Raw genomic sequence first — 23,758 nt, 5'->3', positions numbered from 1 at the left:
TGCCCACTTTCTTATATGGTCGCTGCTCTTTTCCTCTGGGTTCTTCCTGGGTCCAAGAAATTTGTACTTGTCCTCCAAGAGTCACTGTTTATCTTAGTCTTGTGGAACTCCTGCAGTCAAATCCCACTTTCCTTCTTTTCTCTCTTTCTCTCTCTCTCTGTATATATACATATGCTGCTAAGTCGCTTAAGTCGTGTCTGACTCTGTGCAGCCCCATAGATGGCAGCCCACCAGGCTCCCCCATCCCTGGGATTCTCCAGGCAAGAATACTGGAGTGGGTTGCCATTTCCTTCTCCAATGCATGAAAGTGAAAAATGAAAGTGAAGTCGCTCAGTTCTGTCCGACTCTTAGCGACCCCGTGGACTGCAGCTCACCAGGCAGTATTATTGACGTAACAATCTTTCAGGTGCACAGGAAGGTGATTCAGTTATACATACACATATATACTATTTTTGAGATTATTTTCTTTTATAGCTTGTAGTTATAGTTCCTTGATACTGATACAGTTACTGATTATAGTTCCCTGTTCTATACATTAAAGTTTCAATGCTTTTTGCATATCTGTTTTTTTAAAATGAGAAATCTAGTATTCTGTTCATATTAGGTCAAACAAGTGGAGTCAAAATGTCATAGATTTTTTTAGGCAAAAATTCATTTCTAAAAAGTTCTCTAAAATATATATATAATACACACTATATATGTGAATACAAAAGCTTTTCAAATGTGTTTGATAAAGACTTGAGATAAAACATAAAGAGATGGAGGAATTGGAAAACATAAACTCAGTGAAATGGGAGCACTGAATACAAAATAGAAACAGTGAAACAGACTGGATCAAAAAAAATGATCATCATATATGAGCGGCCATGTTTAAAAGCAACTGGACTATATGAAAATTAGAGATACCAAGGGAACATTTCATGCAAAGATGGGCTTGATAAAGGACAGAAATGGTATGCACCTAACAACAGCAGTAGATATTAAGAAGAGGTGGCAGGAATACACAGAAGAACTGTACAAAAAAGATCTTCACGACCCAGTTAATCACGATGGTGTGATCACTGACCCAGAGCCAGACATCCTGGAATGTGAAGTCAAGTGGGCCTTAGAAAGCATCACTACGAACAAAGCTAGTGGAGGTGATGGAATTCCAGTTGAGCTATTCCAAATCCTGAAAGATAATGCTGTGAAAGTGCTACACTCAATATGCCAGCAAATTTGGAAAACTCAGCAGTGGCCACAGGACTGGAAAAGGTCAGTTGTCATTCCAGTCCCAAAGAAAGGCAATGCCAAAGAATGCTCCAACTACCGCACAATTACACTCATCTCACACGCTAGTAAAGTAATACTCAAAATTCTCCAAGCCAGGCTTCAGTAATATGTGAACCGTAAACTTGCAGATGTTCAAGCTGGTTTTAGAAAAGGCAGAGGAACCAGAGATCAAATTGCCAACCTCTGCTTGATCATTGAAAAAGCAAGAGAGTTCCAGAAAAACATCTATTTCTGCTTTATTGACTATGCTAAAGCCTTTGACTGTGTGGATCACAATAAACTGTGGAAAATTATGAAAGAGATGGGAATACCGGACCACCTCACCTGTGTCTTGATAAACCTGTATGCAGGTCAGGAAGCAACATTTAGAACTGGATGTGGAACAACAGACTGGTTCCAAATAGGAAAAGGAGTATGTCAAGGCGGTATATTGTCACCCTGCTTATTTAACTTCTGTGCAGAGTACATCATGAGAAACGCTAGCCTGAAAGAAGCACAAGCTGGAATCAAGATTGCCAGGAGAAATATCAATAACCTCAGATGTGCAGATGACACCACCTTTATGGCAGAAAATGAAGAGGAACTAAAAAGCCGCTTGATGAAAGTTAAAGAGGAGAGTGAAAAAGTTGGGTTAAAGCTCAGCATTCAGAAAACGAAGATCATGGCCTCTGGTCCCATCACGTCATGGGAAATAGATGGGGAAACACTTCCCCATCTTTGGCATTGCCTTTCTTTAGACTGGAATGAAAACTGACCTTTTCCAGTCCTGTGGAAACAGTGTCAGATTTTATTATTTTGGGCTCCAAAATCACTGCAGATGGTGACTGCAGCCATGAAATTAAAAGACACTTACTCCTTGGAAGGAAAGTTATGCCCAACCTAGATAGCATATTCAAAAGCAGAGACATTACATTGCCAACAAAGGTCCGTCTAGTCAAGGCTATGTTTTTTTCCTGTGGTCATGTATGGATGTGAGAGTTGGACTCTGAAGAAAGCTGAGCACCAAGGAATTGATGCTTTTGAACTGTGGTGTTGGAGAAGACTCTTGAGAGTCCCTTGGACTGCAAGGAGATCCAGCCAGCCTATTCTGAAGGAGATCAGCCCTAGGATTTCTTTGGAAGGAATGATGCTAAAGCTGAAACTCCAGTACTTTGGCCACCTCATGCGAAGAGTTGACTCATTGGAAAAGACTCTGATGCTGGGAGGGATTGGGAACAGGAGGAGAAGAGGACGACAGGATGAGATGGCTGGATGGCATCACTGACTCAATGGACGTGAGTCTGGGTGAACTCCGGGAGTTAGTGATGGACAGGGAGGCCTGGCATGCTGCAATTAATGGGGTTGCAAAGAGTTGGACATGACTGAGCGACTGAACTGAACTGAACTGGACTATATGGTGATCAAATCCCACTAATTTTCAAATTCAAATTCTCTGAGGAGTCCTCTTCCCATTGCTGAAGCACCAGTCTGGGAAGTCTCCAAACTTTCATTCCAGTGGGAGAATTTCTGTAAAAATTTTGGAGAGTAACCAGCTAAGTTTATTATTTATTTTTTGGCCACAGCAGGCAGCATTTGAAATCCTACCTCCCAACCAGTGGTTAATTTTTGCCCTTTATAGCAGAAGTGCCAACTCCTAACCACTGGATTGCCTGAAGTCCCTATATTTAGGCTGTCTTTTTGGTGAATTCCAGTGGCGTTTTCTTGTTATTGTTGTTGTTGATGGTTGTTTAGCCAATAGTTGTGATTCTAAAGTTATTCTAAGAAAGAATGAGCCCATGTGCTCATCTTAATTTCATACTTTTATTTTACCTTGAGAGTTGCTTCAGTTAGTACTTACGTACCGGTATAGTGATGGTTCCTTGTTTGCAGAGCTGCTAATGGATACGTAGTCGTCACATTCTCTTGGTTGTCAGACCTAAGTGAGCCTTTGGGTGTCTGTCAGCCTTAAAAACCAGGGCATAAGATATATGGTCGAACACTTTGCTTTTGCTTCTCAGGGAGAAGCTAGGAGTTGGAAGCTTATCTCAGAATTTTAAGACGGGAGCTTCATGGGGACAGTGGCTTATGGTGAGAGTATATCTTATCCTCTCGTACCCATTTTAATATGGCTATTTTTTCAATTGCCCAGTGCCTAGAAGACAATTTCTAGATTTCACTCTGAACATTAAGCCATGTAGATTTAAATATGTTTGACTGCAACAGTAGGAAAATTCAACAGTCTCCTACCTCATTATCTTGATGACATTGAGTCACTTTTTTTTTGGCTGCACAGTGTGATCTTGAAGGATCTTAGTTCCCTCATCAGAAATTGAACCTAGGACATCATTAGTAAAATTGCAGGGTGCCAACCATTGGACTGCTAGGGAAATCGCAGCCACATTGTAATGTTGACCCGTTTAACATAAACATATTATGACAGTAAATCATATGAAAGTAATGATACATATTCATACGTATCATTAATAATTAGGGTTTGTAACAGACACTTGGACACAGAGTAGGCATATTGCAGAGATACTGGAGGTTCAGCAGTACCACTTTTGTTGTTGTTTAGTTGCTCAGACATACTGACTAGTTGCTCAGACATACCGACTCCTTGTGGCCCCATGGACCGCAGTACGCCCAACTTCCCTGTGCTTCACCATCGTCCAGAGTTTGCTCAAACTCATGTCCATTGAGTCAGTGATACCATCCAAACATCCCCTTCTCCTCTTGCCCTCAACTTTCCCAACCTTAGGGTCTTTTCTAATGAGTTGCCCCTTTGTATCCAATGTTCAAAATATTGGAAGTTCAGCTTTAGCATCAGTCCCTCCAATGAATATTCAGCATTGATTTCTTCTAGGATTGACTGGTTGATTTCCTTGCAGTCCATGGGACTTTAAAGAGTTCTCTTTGAAGAATTCTTCATCGTCACAATCCAAAAACAACAATTCTTTCAGCCTTTATTATGGACCAGCTCTCACATACATACATGACTATGGGAAAAACCATAGCTTTGACTAGCTTTGTCAGCAAAGTAATGTCTTTCCTTTTTAATATGGTGTCTAGTTCTGTCATTGTTTTTCTTCCAAGGAGCAAGCATCTTTTAATTTCATGGCTGCAGTTACCATCTGCAGTGATGTTGGTGCCCAAAGACAGTCTGTCACTGTTTCCATTGTTTGCTGTCTATTTGCCATGAAGTGATGGGATCGGATGCCATGGTCCTAGTTTTTGAACGTTGTTTTAAGCCAGCTTTTTCACTATGCTCTTTCACCTTCATCAAGACACTCTTTATTTCCTCTGCAATTTCTGCCATAAGGATGGTGTCATCTGCATATCTGAGGTTATTGATATTTTTCCTTGCAGTCTTCATTCCAGCTTGTGCTTCATCCAGCTGGAAATTTCTAATGATGTACTCTACATATAAGTTAAATAAGCAGGGTGACAATGTACACCCTTGACATACTCCTTTCCCAGTTTGGAACCAGTCCGTTCTTCCATGTCCAGTTCTAACTGTGGCTTCTTAACCTGGATACAGGTTTCTCAAGAGACTGGTAAGGCGGTCTGGTATTCCCATCTCTTTAAAGATTTTCCACAATTTGTTGCAATCCACATAGTCAAAGGCTTTAGCATAGTTAGTTAAAGCAGAAGTAGGTGTTTTTCTGAGATTCTCTTTGTTCCTATGATCCCACCCAATGTTGGCAATTGGATCTCTGGTTTGCCTTTTTAAAATCCAGCTTGAACATCTGGAAGTTATCAGTTCACATACTGTAGAGGCCTGGCTTGGAGAATTTTGAGCATTACTTTGCTAGCATGTGAAATGAGTGCAATATTGTGGTAGTTTGAACATTCTTTGGCATTGCCTTTCTTTGTGATTGGAATAAAAACTGACCTTTTCCAGTCCTGTGGCCACTGCTGAGTTTTCCAAATTTGCTGGCATATTGAGTGTAGCACTTTCACAGAATCATCTTTTAGGATTTGACGTAGCTCAACTGGAATTCCATCACCTCGGCTAGTTTTGTTCATAGTGATGCTTCCTAAAGCCCACTTGACTTCATACTCCAAGATGTCTGGTCTTAGGTGAGTGATCACACCATCGGGTATTCTTGCCACCTCTTCTTAATATCTTCTGCTTCTGTTTGATCCATACTCTTTCTGTCCTTTATTGAGCCCATCTTTGCATGAAATTTTCCCTTGGTATCTCCAATTTTCTTGAAGAGATCTCTAGTCTTTCCCATTCTGTTGTTTTCCTCTGTCTCTTTCCATTGACTGCTGAGGAAGGCATCTTATCTCTCCTTGCTATTCTTTGGAATTCTTTGGCATTCAGTACATATATCTGCCCTTTTCTCCTTTGCCTTTCATTTCTCTTCTTTTCTCAGCTATTTGTAAGGGCTCCTCAGACAACCATTTTGCCTTTTTGCATTTCTTTTTTGGGGATGGTTTTGATCATTGTTTCCTGTACAGTGTTATGACCCTGTCTCCATAGTTCTTCAGGTACTCTGTCTATCATATGTAATGCCTTGAATCTATTTGTCATTTCCACTTCGTAATCATAAGGGATTTATTTAGGTCATACCTGAGTGACCTGGTGGTTTTCACTACTTTTTTTCAAGTCTGAATTTTGGAGTTAATGATATGAGCCACAGTCAGCTCCTGGTTTGTTTTTCTTTTTTTCTGACTGTATAGAACTTCTCCATCTTGGCTGCAAAGAAAATAATCAAATTGATCTCGGTATTGGCCATCTGATGATGTCAATGTATAGAGTCATCTCTTGTTTTGTTGAAAGAGGGTGTTTGCTATGACTGTGTTTTCTTGGCAAAACTCTATTAGCTTTTTATCTGCTTCATTTTGTACTCCTAGTCCTAACTTGCCTGTTACTCCAAGTATCTCTTGAATTCCTGATTCTGCATCCAGTCCCATGTGATGGATAAGGACATCTTTTTTTGGTATTAGTTCTAGAAGGTCTTGTAGGTCTTTATAGGACTGCTTAGCTTCTTTGATATCAGTGGTTGGGCAAAGACTTAGATTGCTGTGATATTGATGCTTTGTCTTACACATGAATTGAGAGCATTCTGTCGTCTTTGAGATTGCACCCAACTACTGCTTTTCAGACTCTTGTTTACTGTGAAGGCTGCTCCATTAGTAGACATAACGGTCATTTTAATTAAACTCACCCATCCCAGTCCATTTTAATTCACTGATTCCTAAAATGTTGATATTCACTCTTGCCATCTCCTATTTGACAACTTTCAATTTACCTTGATCCATGGACCTCATATTCCAGGTTCCTATGCAATATTGTTCTTCACAGTATTGGACTTTACTTTCACCACGAGGCACACCCACAACTGGCCATTGTTTTTGCTTTGGCTCAGCCTCTTCATTCCATCTGAAGCTATTTCTCAACTCTTCTCCAGTATATTGGGCACCTACCCACCTGGAAAGGTCATCTTTCAGTGTCATTTGTTTTTGCCGTTTCATACTGATTCTGAAGTTCGCAAGACAAAAATCCTGAAGTGGTTTGCCGTTCCCTTCTGCAGTAGACCACATTTTGTCAGATCTCTCCACTGTGACTCGTCCATTGTGGATGGCCCTACACAGCATGGCTTACTTTTGAGTTATACAAGGCTGTTATCCAAGTGATGAGTTTGGTTAGTTTTCGGTGATTATGGTTTTCATTATATCTGCCCTCTCATGGATGAGGATAAAAACCAGACCACCACAGTCAATCAGATATTGCAGTATAGTGAGTTATATATATATATATATATAAAAGAGTTTTTTTAGTGCTTAAAAAAAGTTATATTTACACTGTACTGTAGTTTTATTGAGTGTGCAGTAACATGTCTTGAAAAAAAAAATGCACAAGGATGTCCCTGGAGGTCCAGCGATTAAAAGTCTGCCTAACAATGCAGGGAACATGCGTTTGATTCCTGGTCCAGGAAGATCCCACATGTGGAGGGTCAGCTAAGCTTGTGTGCAAAACTGTTGGGCTCCTGCTCTCTAGAGCCCATGTTCTGCAGCAAGAGAAGCCACAGCAATGAGAAGCCCTCACACTACACCAGGAGTAGTCCCAACTCGCCACAATTTGAGAAAGCCCAGGTAGCAAGAGACTTAGTGCATTCAAAAATAAATTAAGAAAAAGCACACACTTTATTTTAAAATACTTACGTTGTAAATCAAATATCAGGTCAGATCAGATCAGTTGCTCAGTCGTGTCCAGCTCTTTGCGACACCATGAATTGCAGCACGCCAGGCCTCCCTGTCCATCACCAAATCCCGGAGTTCACTCAGACTCACGTCCATCGAGTCAGTGATGCCATCCAGCCATCTCATCCTCTGGCATCCCCTTCTCCTCCTGCCCCCAATCCATCCCAGCATCAGAGTCTTTTCTAATGAGTCAACACTTCGCATGAGGTGGCCAAAGTACTGGAGTTTCAGCTTTAGCATCATTGCTTCCCAAGAAATCCCAGGGCTGATCTCCTTCAGATGGACTGGTTGGATCTCCTTGCAGTCCAAGGGACTCTCAAGAGTCTTCTCCAACACCACAGTTCAAAAGCATCAATTCTTTGGTGCTCAGCCTTCTTCACGGTTCAACTCTCACATCCATACATGACCACAGGGAAAACCATAGCCTTGACTAGATGGACCTTTGTTGGCAAAGTAATGTCTCTGCTTTTGAATATGCTATCTAGGTTGGGCATAACTTTCCTTCCAAGGAGTAAGCGTCTTTTAATTTCATGGCTACAGTCACCATCTGTAGTGATGCCTGAGCCCAGAAAAATAAAATCTGACACTGTTTCCACTGTTTCCCCATCTATTTCCCATGAAGTGGTGGGACTGGATGCCATGATCTTTGATTTCTGAGTGTTGAGCTTTAAGCCAATCTTTTCACTCTGCACTTTCACTTTCATCAAGAGGCTTTTTAGTTCCTCTTCACTTGCTGCCATAAGGGTGGTGTCATCTGCATATCTGAGGTTATGGATATTTCTCCCAGCAATCTTGATTCCAGTTTGTGTTTCTTCCAGTCCAGCGTTTCTCATGATGTACTCTGCATGTAAGTTAAATAAACAGGGTGACAATATACAGCCTTGACGAACTCCTTTTCCTATTTGGAACCAGTCTGTTGTTCCATGTCCAGTTCTAACTGTTGCTTCCTGACCTGCATACAAATTTCTCAAGAGGCAGATCAGGTGGTCTGGTATTCCCATCTCTTGAAGAATTTCCACAGTTTATTGTGATCCACACAGTCAAAGGCTTTGGCAGAGTCAGTAATGCAGAAATAGATGTTTTTATGGAACTCTCTTGCTTTTCCATGATCCAGCGGATGTTGGCAATTTGATCTGTGGTTCCTCTGCCTTTTCTAAAACCAGCTTGAACATCAGGAAGTTCACGGTTCACATATTGCTGAAGCCTGGCTTGGAGAATTTTGAGCATTACTTTACTAGCATTGTGAGATGAGAGCAATTGTGCGGTAGTTGGCGCATTCTTTGGCATTGCCTTTCTTTGGGGTTGGAATGAAAACTGACCTTTTCCAGTCCTGTGGCCACTGCTGAGTTTTCCAAATTTGCTGGCATATTGAGTGTAGCACTTTCACAGCATCATCTTTCAGGATTTGGAATAGCTCAACTGGAATTCATCACCTCCACTAGCTTTGTTTGTAGTGATGCTTTCTAAGGCTCCCTTGACTTCACATTCCAGGATGTCTGGCTCTAAGTCAGTGATCACACCATCATGATTTTCTGGGAATCAAGTATACTTTAACAAAATTCTTAAAAACAAGTAAATTCTACAACACAGCAAAAAATAAAAGTCAAGTAAAAGTTAAAAAGATATAAATATTTAGTTGCTAAAAAATGTTATGTTTTTAGCCTTCAGTGTCTGATCATCTTTTTGCTGTTGGAATGTGTTTTTTTGATGTTGATGTCTCCTAACTGATCAGTATTATGTTTGCTGAAGATTTGGATTGGTGTGGCTGTTTCTTAATTCCACAGTGAAGTTTGCAACATTGACTGACTCATTTCACAAGTAGTTTTTCAGTAGTACAAATGGCGTTTAATAGCATTGTTTTACCCACACTAGAAGTTTCACAATTGTAGTCATTTTGCTACTCAGACTGACTCTGCTTTTCCTTTAACAGCTAAGTTTATGTAATGTTCTGAATCCTTTTTTTTTAAATTTCAGTAGTCTTCACAGTATTTTCTTCAGGAGTATATTCCATTTCAAGAAAGAGTTTCCTTTGTTCATGTGTAAAAAGCAAGCTCTCATCTGTTAAAAGTTTTATCATAAATTACAATGATTCAGTATCTCTTCAGGCTCTACTTCTGATTCTGTTTCTCTTGCTGTTTCCTTCTCATTGGCAGTTATTTCCTGAACTGAAGCCTTGAACTTCTTAAAGTCATCTGTAAGGGTTGGCATCAGTTTCTTGTAATTTTTATATTTTAAGCTCTTTCCACGAATCTTGAATGTTACAACATTTGGAAAATTTCTTCCAGTCTGTAGAATTTTTTGTTTTTAATTATTTCTTGTGGTAGAAGTTTTCATGTTTTATCTAGTTCTATTTGTTGATATTTTATTTTGCTAATGTGCTATGTACAAGAATTTAATTAGACCCAAGTTGGGGAGCTTCTTCCCTATATTTTCTTCAAGGAAGTTTTATGATATAAGCCTTTGTGTGTTAAGTCTTAATCCATTTTATGTTACTTTTTGTGAGTAGTGTTTGTTAGCCTGTCAACTGTGTCCAACTCTTTGCAATGCCACGGACTGTAGCTCACCAGGGTCCTCTGTCCATGCGATTCTGCAGTGAGAATACTGGACTATATTGCTGTTCCCTTCTCCAAGTATAAGGAAAGAGTCCAATTTTAGTAGTTTGCATGGGTTTATCCATTTTCCCTAACATCATTTTTCAAGAGATAAAGAGTCTATCCCTTTGTAGTTAGGTATTCTTTGCTCCCCTGTGAAAAATTAGTTGACCATAATATGTGAATTTCATTCGGTATTTTTGATTTTGTTCTTTCAGTCTCTGTGCTGTTATTTTTATAGCACCTGTTACCATACTGTTGTTAATTAGTACAGCATCGTAGTGTAGTTTGAAATCAGGAAATGTGATTCCTCCAACTTCGTCCTCATTCTCTGGATTGCTGTGACTATTTGGAACAAATTTCTGGTTTCACAGGTGTTTTTAGGAGTTGAAAAAATTGTTTTCAACTTAATGAGCTTAATGAAAAGAAAAAATATTTCTTCAAGTTTTTTGGCTTCTGCTTTACCTGTTCATTAATTCGTTGTTTCTTCTCATTATTCTATAATATGGCATAGAATTTTTAGAACTGATGAGCATCTTATGTTCTATATTTCTTCTTAATAACATGAACAGTAAATATAAAAGCTTTTAAATGATTTTTTTTTTAACAGAATGCCGCATTTTTATATGGCCTTGGTTTGGTTTACTTCTATTACAATGCATTTCACTGGTAAGTTGACTTACATCAGATCTTTTCACTCTGTGTGTGTATGTAAGCACATAAAAATGACCAGCAGATTAAATATTTTAGAGTCAATAAACTCTCATCTCATTAGTAGCATATTTTCCTTTGTAGATCCAAATCAAGTTTAGCCATCATTCCCTTCAGTCAGCATATTTGCTAACTTGATTATAAATTATCTATCTTCCTCAGTAGGAATAATGATACTTCTTCAGTGTTGAGGATTAACTATGATAGTAATATGTAAGATTTTATAAACTGCAAACAACAGGAAACTTTTTTGGTTTTGTCCTTTTTAAATTTTCATTTCAGTACTATAAGAATTCAAAGAAAGGTAAATGAGTATACAACTAGTGTTTGCAACCATGTCCTGTAGGTCATTCTGAATATTTAATACAGAGTTGTTAAATATACATTGACCAGTATTTGTTATGGTTTCACAAAGGTGAAGAAAGGATTTTCTTTTTTTCCTCCTTCTTCTTTCCTTTCTGCCTCCCTCCCTTTCTTCCTTTCTTTTAACAAAACTGTTACTGGCATTGGTTTCACGAACTTACTTATGGTCAGTTACAAATGGGAAGAGGATAGGTGATTATGGAAGCTAGCAGTAGGTTTTTAGTGAGATGTGTTTAGAAGTAAAGTGTATGACTTTTAGTTGTATGACTTGCCTACATAATATTTATCTTACTTCTTGGCTTTTTGGTGAATTAATTTTTTCATGTTCTGAAGTTTGCTGCATAAACTTCCAGATAATCTATAGATGTTACAACACTTTTTAAAATGAAGTATATCTCTTACCTAAGAATATGTCACTTAAAAAAGATCTCTTAAACATAAGAGATAACATAAACATATATTAAACGGATGTTAAACATAATTCACTTACCTTTTATTTTGAATCCTATTTGAAATTGATTGTGAATTGGGACACTTTTAAGGTCTGTAAATTGCCTGAAAATCCTTTTCACACAACTTAAAAACCTGAACTTTAGAAGTAGAAAAGATCCTAGAGATCATTTAAATTTTAAAATTTTGTTGACAAGAAAAATAAAATATGTTCATTTTTATTTAGTTTTTCTTAATCATTTATTTAGTATTGGAAGGAGGCTTCATGTTCAAGACTATAATAATTTAAAGCATATTCCGTACTTTAAAAAAAAAAAGGATTTTCTTTTTTTCCTCCTTCTTCTTTCCTTTCTGCCTCCTTTTGTTTCTTCCTTTCCTTTAACAAAACTGTTACTGGCATTGGATTCATGAACTTATTTATGGTCAGTTACAAATGGGAAGAGAATAGGTGGATATGAAAGTTAGCAGTAGGACTTACAAGGTTTTTATTGAGATGTGTTTAGAAGTAAGTTACACCAAATGGAATAATTTACTGTACTTTGTCCTTTAAAGATGGAAAAATGGATATTTTAAAATCATCCCTTGCAGTTGTGCAAATATTTTCATTTTAGCTAGTCAGAACAAATGTACATGAAATCCAATATATGACTTAGAACAAAGAACTGTAAGTTTTTGAAATAGAGAAATGTGACTTACAGTGAAAAGTTTCCAGGTACTTATGATAACTCATGAACTCTGTTAGAGTGAAGATAAATCATGAGTGATAAATCTGTAGATTCAAAATGCTCATTACTTGATAAATGTATGACAGGGTTAAGTTAGTGTGAAAGATGATTATGAATTATAACAACTCATCTTTATATGATGTCTATTTCCCAGAGAAAATCTTCTTTTTGAAATACTTGTGTTTGCAGTAAATGTACATATAACCATAGAATTTGAGAAGTAGGATTTTGACTGTAACAAAGCTTACTAAAGGCATGTGGTATATTGCTTAATCCTAAATTGTGATATAACTGCTATAGATTTTCTTTTATAATATAAAGAGGACTGACTTTGGAAATATTTACAATCCTAATAGTGATTTTAGAGGTTTTGAGAGAATAGAATAATTGAGATTCAAAATAGACTCTTTGTCTCTTCTGTCATACTTATTTTTGAAGAAGTAATAATTCACATATTCCAAGTACTTATAAAAACATTTCCAACACATCTAGATTTTCTGCGTTAATAATAAAGACCTGTTAATATGACAGAGTAGTCAAGGTAGAATAGAAATAGAGCACGATAGACAAAAGAAGATTGAAATTGATTAGGGAAGTTAGAAACAGTTCCATAAACATGAATCTTTGACTTATGATAGTGGTAGCACTGCATGGCTGTGAGGGCAAGAGAATTTTTTTCACAAATCATTCAGTAGAGTAGTAATCCCATACGACAAAAAAAAAATTACTAGTCTGTTTCTGAGTCATACTGTATTTAAATTAGATTCCAAGCAGAATGTAAAGTGTGATAGGTAAAAGTAAGCCTTATAAATCAAATCAAATCCTAAATCACATCCCTTTCAATTATACAGGGGAAATGAGAAATAGATTCAAGGGATTAGATATGATAGACAGAGTATCTGAAGAACTATGGACAGAGGTTTCGGGCATTGTACAGAAGACCGTGATCAAGACCATCCCCAAGAAAAAGAAAGGCAAAATGGTTGTCTGAGGTGGACTTACTCTATGTATATATACACACAGTATATAGCAGAGAAAAGAAGAGAAGTGAAAGGTAAAGTAGAAAAGGAAAGATATACCCATTTGAATGCAGGGTTCCAGAGAGTAGCAAGGAGAGATAAGAAAGCCTTATTCAGTGATCAGTGCAGAGAAGTAAAGGGAGACAATAAATTGGGAAAGACTAGAAATCTCTTCAAGAAAATTAAGAGATACTAAGGGAACATTTCATGCAAAGATGGGCACAGTAAAGTGCCGGGGTCCAGCCCCGGTGGATCCAGGGAATTCGAAGCGGGGATGGCGTCGGTGAGGATCAGGAAACAATTGGTTAATTAAACGTTCATTAAGGATATAAAGAGCAATAGAATAAGGATAGCTCAGCAGGAAAATTCAGTGGAGAATAGAGGCTGAATAATTCAGCCAGAAGATGAGAGAAAGAACGACATGGGGAGACCAAGTTTCTGTGAACAAGGCCTGCACTTTATTTTCCAAAGTAGTTTTTATACCTTAAGTTATGCATAGAGGATAATGGGGGAAGGGGTAGAGTCATGCAGTAAGCCAGGCTTTCTTCCTGCAAACTTATCATATGCAAAAGTTTAGGTGATTTGCATTATCTTCTGGCCCAGAGGCCTGTTAACATTTTAAGACCCTTTTTCCAGAAAACTTATTTTTCTCTAAATGTCATTAGTCAGGCGCCACCCTCCAAAAGCATTAAAGTTGCATTCCTATGGGGCAAAGGTGTGGTGGGCTGTAACAAGAAAAAGAATTAACTCAAGGGTCCAAGGTTACAAACATTAAAGCTACTACTTACACCAATTATATTAATCAAAACACTGCCAGGGACATAGCAGGTAAGGGATATGGAGACTTAGCAGCAAACATTGGCCCAACAAGTGAAAAACCCTTCACCAATACAATTTCTAATCAATCTTTTTTTTTTTTTTTTTAAACTTTACATAATTGTATTAGTTTTGCCAAGTATCAAAATGAATCCACCATAGGTATACATGTGTTCCCCATCCTGAACCCTCCTCCCTCCTCCCTCCCCATACCATCCCTCTGGGTCATCCCAGTGCACTAGCCCCAAGCATCCAGTATCATGCATTGAACCTGGACTGGCATCTCGTTTCATACATGATATTTTACATGTTTCAATGCTATTCTCCCAAATCTTCCCACCCTCTCCCTCTCCCTCAGAGTCCATAAGACTGTTCTATACCATCTTTAGAAAGATGGTAACAATAACCCTGTGTATGAGACAGCAAAAGTGATGTCTAATCAATCTTTTCACTGCTCAAAGGAATCTGTATTTAGACAGTTTAAAACATCTCAGCCTCTCACAGTTGGGAGGCTCTGAGCAATCACATGTGGCCTGAAAAACCTATTCAGAGGCAGGCTAGAGGACTTCCAAAGGAGTTTGTAGGTTGAAACACTATCACACCCAGGAACTTTATTAACTGAAGCTGTAAGTTAACTCTTCTTTTCAGAGAGAGGTATTGGGGGACAGGCCCCCGTAAAGTCAGAGGTATAGGTGAGAGCACAAAGCAGAAAGTAGGCAGACTCTGGTTTTGTGGGTAGATGCTCGAGAATTTCCAAGGGGACTCCTGAGGCTCGATCCCGCCTTTGCTTATGCCAAGCCTCCTTCCTCATGACCTTTGCCATGGGCGGAGCTCCTGCTCCCTACATCTCCCCCTTTTTTATTTCTTAAAACAGCCAGATGCAGCTCAGTCACGAGCTTCTGAATGTTCTGCTGAAGAATCCTGACAATACAAGGAAGAATGCTTATGAGATTAGACAGAATGTTTTTTCTGTAAATAAAGTTAGAGAAGGTGTGAAAAAAGTCAGCTGCTCCAGCAGCAGTAAAATCCAGTCGAGAGTGTTCCAAGGTCTGTATTTGATTATGAAGTTTCCCCAAGTCCAGACCAATGTCGGAGCTGTTCCAAACACCTGAGATATGATTTTTGATTTTTTCCCATTCATAATCTGTCTCATTTACCTTTAAAGATGTCACGCATATCCACCGGTAGTCAGCATGGCAAGACAGAGCCATTTTCACTTTTAAGCCTGTAACTCTGCTCCCGACAGTAAAGGACAGAAATGGTATGGACCTAACAGAAGCAGAAGATACTAAGAAGAAGTGGCAAGGATACCCAGAAGCACTATACAAAAAAGATCTTCATGATCCAGATAATCACAGTGGTTCGATCACTCACCTAGACCCAGACATCCTGGAATGTGAAGTCAATTGGGCCTTAGGAAGCATCACTACAAACAAAGCTAGTGGAGATGATGGAATTCTAGTTGAGCTATTTCAGATCCTGAAAGATGATGCTGTGAAAGTGCTGCGCTCAATATGGCAGCAAATTTGGAAAACTCAGCAATGGCCACAGGACTGGGAAAGGTCAGATTTCATTCCAGTCCCAAGGAAGGGCAATGCCAAAGAATGCTCAAACTGCTACACAACTACACTCATCTCACATGATAACAAAGTAATGCTTAAAATTCTTCAAGCCAGGCTTCAACAATATGCGAACTGAGAACTTCCAGATGTTCAAGCTGGATTTAGAAAAAGCAGAGGAACCAGAGATCCAGTTGTCAACATCCATTGGATCATAGAAAAAGCAAGAGAGTTCCAGAAGAACATACTTCTTTTTTATTGACTATGTCAAAGCATTTGACTGTGTGGATCACAACAAACTGGAAAATTCTGAAAGAGATGGGAATACCAGACCACCTGATCTGTCTCTTGAGAAATCTGTGTGCAGGTCAGGAAGCAACAGTTAGAACTGAACATGGAAAAGGAGTACGTCAAGGCTGTATATTGTCACCCTGCTTATTTAACTTCTATGCAGAGTACATCATGAGAAACACTGGGCTGGAGAGAGCAGAAGCTGAAATCACGATTGCCAGGAGAAATATCAATAACCTCAGATATGCAGATTACACCACCCTTATGGCAGAAAGGGAAGAAGAACTAAAGAGCCTCTTGATGAAAGTGAAAGAGGAGAGTGAAAAAGTTGGCTTAAAGCTTAGCATTCAGAAAACTAAGATCATAGCATCTGGTCCCATCACTTCATAGGAAATAAATAGAGAAATAATGGAAATAGTGAGAGACTATTTCTGGGGGCTCCAAAATCACTACAGATGGTGACTGCAGCCATTAAAAGCCACTTATTCCTTGGAAGAAAAGTTATGACAAACCTAGACAGCATATTAAGAATCAGAGATATTACTTTGCCAACTAAGGTCCATCTAGTCAAAGTTATGGTTTTTCTAGTAGTCATGTATGGATGTGAGAGTTGGAGTATAAAAACAGCTGAGCACTGAAGAATTAATGCTTTTGAACTATGGTGTTGGAGAAGACTCTGGAGAGTCCTTTGGATAGCAAGGAGATCCAACCAGTCCATCCTAAAGGAAATAAATCCAGACTATTCATTGGAAGGACTGATGTTGAAGCTGAAGGTCCAGTACTTTGACCACCTGATGCGAAGAACTGACTCATTTGAAACGACCCTTATGCTGGGAAAGATCGAAGGTCAGAGGAGGAGGGGATGACAGAGGATGAGATGGTTGGATATTATCACCGATTCAATGGACATGAGTTTGAGTAAACTCTGAGAGTTACTGATGGTTAGGGAGGCCTGGCATGCTGCAGTCCATGGGGTTGCAAAAAGTTGGACACAACTGAGCGACTGAACTGAAGCCTTCTAAAAGGAGACTTATATGGAGCAGTATAGAACAAGATTAGTCTTCTTATCTTCATGTCATTCTCCTATTGTCTTCTCTGAGTTGTTTTAGAGAATTTTAATTGGTTATTTACGTAGAAAAGTTAATAAATTTATTTTACAGTTTTGCCAAATGATATGAGGAGTTAGAGGAGTTTTCTAATATATTGTACTATTCGTTCACAGCATTTTAAAATTGGCATTTGTTTTTAAATTGTATAATCATTGTATTTTCTGTACTCCATAGGCAAATATAGTTAATATTAATCTTATACTTTTTTCCATTTGTATTCTTCAAGGGCAATTAAAGCATTTCAAGAGGTGCTTTATGTTGAGCCCAGCTTTTGTCGAGCAAAGGAGATTCATTTACGACTTGGGCTTATGTTCAAAGTGAACACAGACTATGAATCTAGTTTAAAGGTAGGTGGTTGGGGCTTTTCCTACATATGCACTGCTTCATATTTGTGTGTGTGTGTTTGTTTAAATGTTACAAAGTGTTGAGAAATGTTAGAAGTTATATTACTGTTATTAGAAAATGAACGAATTTAGAATAAGAACTTAAAGAGGATAAAGAGTTGGATTTCAAGGTACAAAGTAGACAGAGCGCTAATATTTACAGGAAAACTTTTTAGTGCTTTAGGCTTTTGTATACTTTAACAAAATGTAAATACTGATGTTTTTGATTAGTTGATTTTGATCTTTATTTGTTTCATCTGAGTATATGTAAAGCAGTTTCCAGTATGTGACTAGCCTCTATAGACATGAAGAGTTGGTTAGTGATGCTGTCTTAGGATTGAATTATTGACTGTTATTTTATGTATCTGATTAGAAATCTGCCAGTTTTTAATAGCATGATGTATGTCATCATGAAAGTATTTAATAGATGTATTTATCTTTTAACAGTTATGGACTGCTACTTGGTAAATATGAACATCATATGAAAAAACAACACAATTGTTAACTGTTTTTTATGTTAATAGGAATTTGTCACTACTTAATTTTTTTTTTTAAATTTCTGGGTTTGTGCTGTCATTTTATGCTTTCTAAGGCTTTAATGGGAATGACACTTCCCTATGTGTCAGCATTTCTCTTTGAAAAATTCAGGTTTCTGGAGAAAAGCATGTAGTTTTGAGAATTTATGATTTAAAAAAAAATTTAAATCAGATCTGATCTGATGTATAAAATGTGCTACATGAAGCACAAGGTGGAATCAAGATTGCTAGGAGAAATATCAATAACCTTAGATATGTAGATGACACCACCTTTATGGCAGAAAGTGAAGAGGAACTCAAAAGCCTCTTGATGAAAATGAAAGAGGAGAGTGAAAAAGATGGCTTCAGATAAGATCAGATCAGTCGCTCAGTCATGTCCGACTCTTTGCGACCCCATGAATTGCAGCATGTCAGGCCTCCCCATCCATCACCAACTCCCAGAGTTCACTGAGACTCACGTCCATCAAGTCAGTGATGCCATCCAGCCATCTCATCCTCTGTCATCCCCTTCTCCTCTTGCCCCCAGTCCCTCCCAGCATCAGAGTCTTTTCCAATGAGTCAACTCTTCGCATGAGGTGACCAAAGTACTGGAGTTTCAGCTTTAGCATTATTGCTTCCCAAGAAATCTCAGGGCTGATCTCCTTCAGAATGGACTGGCTGGATCTCCTTGCAGTCCAAGGGACTCTCAAGAGTCTTCTCCAACACCACAGTTCAAAAGCATCAATTCTTCGGCGCTCAGCCTTCTTCACAGTCCAACTCTCACATCCATACATGACCACAGGGAAAACCATACCCTTAACTAGATGAACCTTTGTTGGCAAAGTAATGTCTCTACTTTTGGATATGCTATCTAGGTTGGTCATAACTTTCCTTCCAAGGTGTAAGCATCTTTTAATTTCATGGCTGCAGTCACCATCTGTAGTCATTTTGGAGCCCAGAAAAATAAAGTCTGATACTGTTTCCACTGTTGCCCCATCTATTTCCCATGAAGTGATGGGACCAGATGCCATGATCTTCGTTTTCTGAATGTTGAGCTTTAAGCCAACTTTTTCACTCTCCACTTTCACTTTCATCAAGAGGCTTTTTAGTTCCTCTTCACTTTCTGCCATAAGGGTGGTGTCATCTGCATTTCTGAGGTTACTGATATTTCTCGCAGCAACTTGGTTCCAGCTTGTGTTTCTTTCAGTCCAGTGTTTCTCATGATGTACTCTGAGTATAAGTTAAATAAACAGGGTGACAATATACAGCCTTGACGAACTTCTTTTCTTATTTGGAAGCAGTCTGTTGTTCATGTCCATTTCTAACTGTTGCTTCCTGACCTGCATACAGATTTCTCAAGAGGCAGATCAGGTGGTCTGGTATTCTCATCTCTTTCATAATTTTCCACAGTTTATTGTGATCCACACAGTCAAAAGCTTTGGCATAGTCAATAAAGCAGAAATAGATGCTTTTCTGGAACTCTCTTGCTTTTTCTATGATCCAGTGGATGTTGACAACTGGATCTCTGGTTCCTCTGCCTTTTCTAAAACCAGCTTGAACATCAGGAAGTTCACGGTTCACATATTGCTGAAGCCTGGCTTGGGGAATTTTGAGCATTACTCTACTTAAGCTCAGCCTTCAGAAAACAAAGATCATGGCATTTGGTCCCATCACTTCATGGGAAATAGGTGGGGAAACAGTGGAAACAGTGTCTGACTTTGGGCTCCAAAATCACTGCCGATGATGATTGCAGCCATGAAATTAAAAGACGCTTACTTCTTGGAAGGAAAGTTATGACCAACCTAGATAGCATATTGAAAAGCAGAGACATTACTTTGCCAAGAAAGGTCTGTCTAGTCAAAGCTATGGTTTTCCAGTAGTCACATATGGATTTGAGAGTTGGACTATAAAGAAAGCTGAGTGCCAAAGAATTGATGCTTTTGAAGTGTGGTGTTGGAAAAGACTCTTGAGAGTCCGTTGGACAGCAAGGAGATCCAACCAGTTTGTCCTAAAGAAAATCACTCCTGGGATTTCTTCAGAAGGACTGATGTTGAAGCTGAAGCTCCAATACTTTGCCATCTGATGCGAAGAACTGACTATTTGAAAAGACCCTGATGCTGGAAAAGATTGAAGGCAGGAGGAGAAGGAGACAACAGAGGATGATATGGTTGGAAGGCATCACTGACTCAGTGGACATGAATTTGAGTAAACTCTGGGAGTTGGTGATGGACAGGGAGACCTGGTGTGCTGCAGTCCATCGGGTCGCAAAGAGTCGACACAACGGAATGACTGAACTGGACTGATATATAAAATAGGTAATTATCAAGGACTTAACGAGAATAATTAACAAGGATACTGTGCTCAGTACTTTGTAATGACATATGTAAGAAAAGAATGTAAAAAAAAAAAAGGATGTGTGTATAGGTATAACTGAGTCACTTTGCTACACACGTAAAACTAACACAACATTGTAAAGCATCTACCATAAAAATATTTAAATTTAAAAAATGGTACAGAGAATTGACATATACCCATCAAATGATTTAGAGAGAGTATCTTACATAACTGTATCTTACCACAGCCAAGTTGGGCATTGATTAAGGCCAAAAGTTTTTTTTTTTTTTTGCAGTGTTGTATCCTCTGCATTGTTTTGTACACTTTTGACTGTGTTTATAGAAGAAATATAGAGAAGGAAATGAAAGCCTACTCCAGTATTCCTGCCTGGAGACTCCCACAGACTGATGAGCTTGGCAGGCTACAGTCGATAGGGTCTCAAAGAGTCAGACACAATTGAGCAACTGAGCGTAGAAGAAATAATGCATTTACTGTATAAGTGCCACATGCATCTTAATACATTAATACATTTCAGCATATGTTTTAAATAAGTTTTAAAAATGTACTACATGTAGGTTAGCCTAAATTTTTTCCAGTATTGTTTTTAAATTATTTTATTGTGCTAAAATATTTTATGTGTTTAAAAATACATTGACCATATTATTTTATTAATATACTTCTGGCTGTGCTGGGTCTTCGTTGCTACATAGGCTTTTCTGTAGTTGCTTTGAGCAGTGGCCTCTCTCTGTTGTTGTTGCATGAGGTTTTCACTATGGCAGCTTGTCTTGTGGAGCTTAGGCTGTGGAGCTCACAAGCTTCAGTAGTTGCGGTTCCTGGGCTATAGACCAAAGGCTCTAGTTGTGATGCGTGAGTTTAGTTGCTTCACTGCATGTGCAGTTTTCCAGAGATAGAACCCGTGTCTCCTACATTGGCAAGCAGGTGCTTTACCCTGGAAGCCATCAACTTCATTTTAAATGTACAATTTAATGACAGTAATTATGTTTACAGAGTTTTATAACCATCATCAGTATTCATTTCCCAAAAATTTTAGTGTCTCTTATAGAAACTTCTATATATGTTAAATGATAATTTCCTTTCGCCTCAGCTTCTGATTCTCTTGTAGTCTACTTGCTAAACTCTATGAATTTGACAGTTTTGGTTACCTGATGTAAGTGGAATCAGACAGTATTATGTCTGGTTCTTTTCAGTAAGCTTAATGTTGCTAGGGTTTATTCGTGTTCTTGAATGTATAGAACTTCTTTTTTATGGCACATAATGTTCTATTTCATGTGTGTATCACAGGGTTTTCATCTGTTCATCTGTTGGTGGACTTTTCGGTTTTTCCATTTTTTGGAAAGTTGTGAATAATGTTACTGTGACTGTGTACGTAAAGGTGTCTGTTTGACTCTCTTTTTTCAGTTCTTTTAAAAATGTAATTAGGAGTCTGATTTCTGAATTGTATATTTAACTTTGTGAGGATTTTTATATTTTTCACACTGAGTGCACATTTTACATTCTCATCAGCAGTGCAGTGGGGTCATAGAATCTCTCTACATCTTGCCATAGCCTCATTTCCATTATTTATAAAGACAATAGCCATCCTAATGGAAATGAATTGATCTTATCTTTGTTTTTTTTTAATTTGAATCTTTCCTTCTGCAATTGACCATTTGCCTTCTTTTGAGAAATGTACACCAAAGTCCTTTGCCCAGGTTTGAATTGCACTCTTTGATTTTTCTTGTTGAGTTGGTGTCTTTCTGTAATCTGTATATTAATCCCTTATGAAACCTATGATTTCAGATGTTTTCTCCCAGTAATAGTTTTCTTTGATGTACAAAAGTTTTTAATTTATAAGAATCCTAGTCTGTTTTTATTGTTGCTTGTGCCTTTGGGATCCACCAGCACCATTTTCCCAGTTCTCAGAGCTTTATAATTTTAGTTCTTTATGTTTACCTGTAAGATATCAGTCTGCCTTCATTCTTTTCCATGTAACTATTTCAGAACTACCATTTGTTGAAAAAGTTGTGCTATTAAAGGTGTATGAGCATAACAGGCTGCTTGTACCACCTACAGTGTTCTTCCAAATGATCTTTATAACCAATCTTTTGACACAGTATCAGGTAACAAACAATTTTGTTGTTAATTATAGCTTGCTGAGGAAGCTCAGCTATGTCCTTTTGATGATTCCACCTTGATACTCTGAAGAAAGTGGTTCTTAAAACTTACTGAAGGGAGAAGGCAATGGCACCCCACTCCAGTACTTTTGCCTGGAAAATCCCATAGACAGAGGGGCCTGGTGGGCTGCAGTCCATGGGGTCGCTAGAGTTGGACACGACTGAGCAACTTCACTTTCACTTTTTGCTTTCGTGCATTGGAGAAGGAAATGGCAACCCACTCCAGCATTCTTGCCTGGAGAACCCCAGGGACGGGGAAGCCTGGTTGGCTGCCGTCTTATGGGGTCGCACAGAGTCGGACACGACTGAAGTGACTTAGCAGCAGCAGCAGCATAAGGGAGAAGAATCTGAAAAAGAATGTTTATAACTGAATTTATAACTGAGGCACTGCTATATGCCTGAAACTAATATAACGTAAATCAAGTATATGTCAATAAAAAATTTTAAATTTTTAAAAAATAAAAAACATAAATACAATTAGTGATCTAAGAGGCAACAGTATAGTTGTTATTCTGAAACACATCCTATATCCAGCAGAAGAAATAGCTGAGAGTTGACAAAAAAAAAAAAAGAACAACAACAACAAAAAAACTTACTGAAGAAGAATTCTTTTCACAAACAAGATATTCTTTAGATTATATGTCCATCTTGGTGTTTAAAAGTTTAGTATGGCTATCACAATTTTAGATGTACAAATTATATAAGGAAAGGCATTTATATAGTTGACTTTTTAAATTATTTATTCTTTGGTTATTTAATCTTATTACAGTTGATTATTGAAAAATTAATGAAGTCTCTGAAAATTGTGTATTTCTGAGAATATTTTGTAGAATGGTTGGTAAGGGTCTATTCTTTCTCATTTAACTTAAAAAAATTCAGTTGCCTTTGGTATTTTAAGTAGTTAGTATAACCCTGACATTTATATTGATAATTAATACAGGTCATTAGTTACTCTGTGTTTTAATCACGCTAGTATTTTCATGTTTTAATGTTATTCTTGTTTTAAGTCATAACTCTGGAGACAAATACATATGAGTTGTATATATGTATTTGACATATAAAGTATTTAATATATTATGTTTTGCATTTACTATTGTATTAATTTGTACTATTTAGTAATTAATTTTTAAGTAATGTTTCTTTTATGTACCTGTTCTGTTTTACACATATTAGTATGCATCTAATATAATTCTCTAGATATATATTCGTTTGCACTGTACATAGGCTTATTCAGTAAGAAATAGAGTATTTTTATGT

General features: G+C 37.9%; 1 protein-coding gene across 1 annotated transcript in view; it reads left to right on the top strand.

The window, feature by feature from the left end:
• The window catches only part of LOC133243828 (lysine-specific demethylase 6A-like), a 185,273-nt gene that overhangs the window by 71,631 nt on the left and 89,884 nt on the right, over positions 1-23,758 (top strand). Inside the window, exons 5-6 of the mRNA XM_061410557.1 lie at positions 10,663-10,721; positions 17,322-17,442. Coding sequence (XP_061266541.1) covers positions 10,663-10,721; positions 17,322-17,442 — 180 coding nt within the window. The remainder of the gene's footprint in view (positions 1-10,662; positions 10,722-17,321; positions 17,443-23,758) is intronic.

Source organism: Bos javanicus, chromosome Y (genome assembly GCF_032452875.1).
Source record: "Bos javanicus breed banteng chromosome Y, ARS-OSU_banteng_1.0, whole genome shotgun sequence".
NCBI classification, from domain to species: domain Eukaryota; kingdom Metazoa; phylum Chordata; class Mammalia; order Artiodactyla; family Bovidae; genus Bos; species Bos javanicus.
The sequence above is the reverse complement of the archived record's forward strand: the minus strand, read 5'-3'. Positions and strand labels throughout refer to the sequence as shown.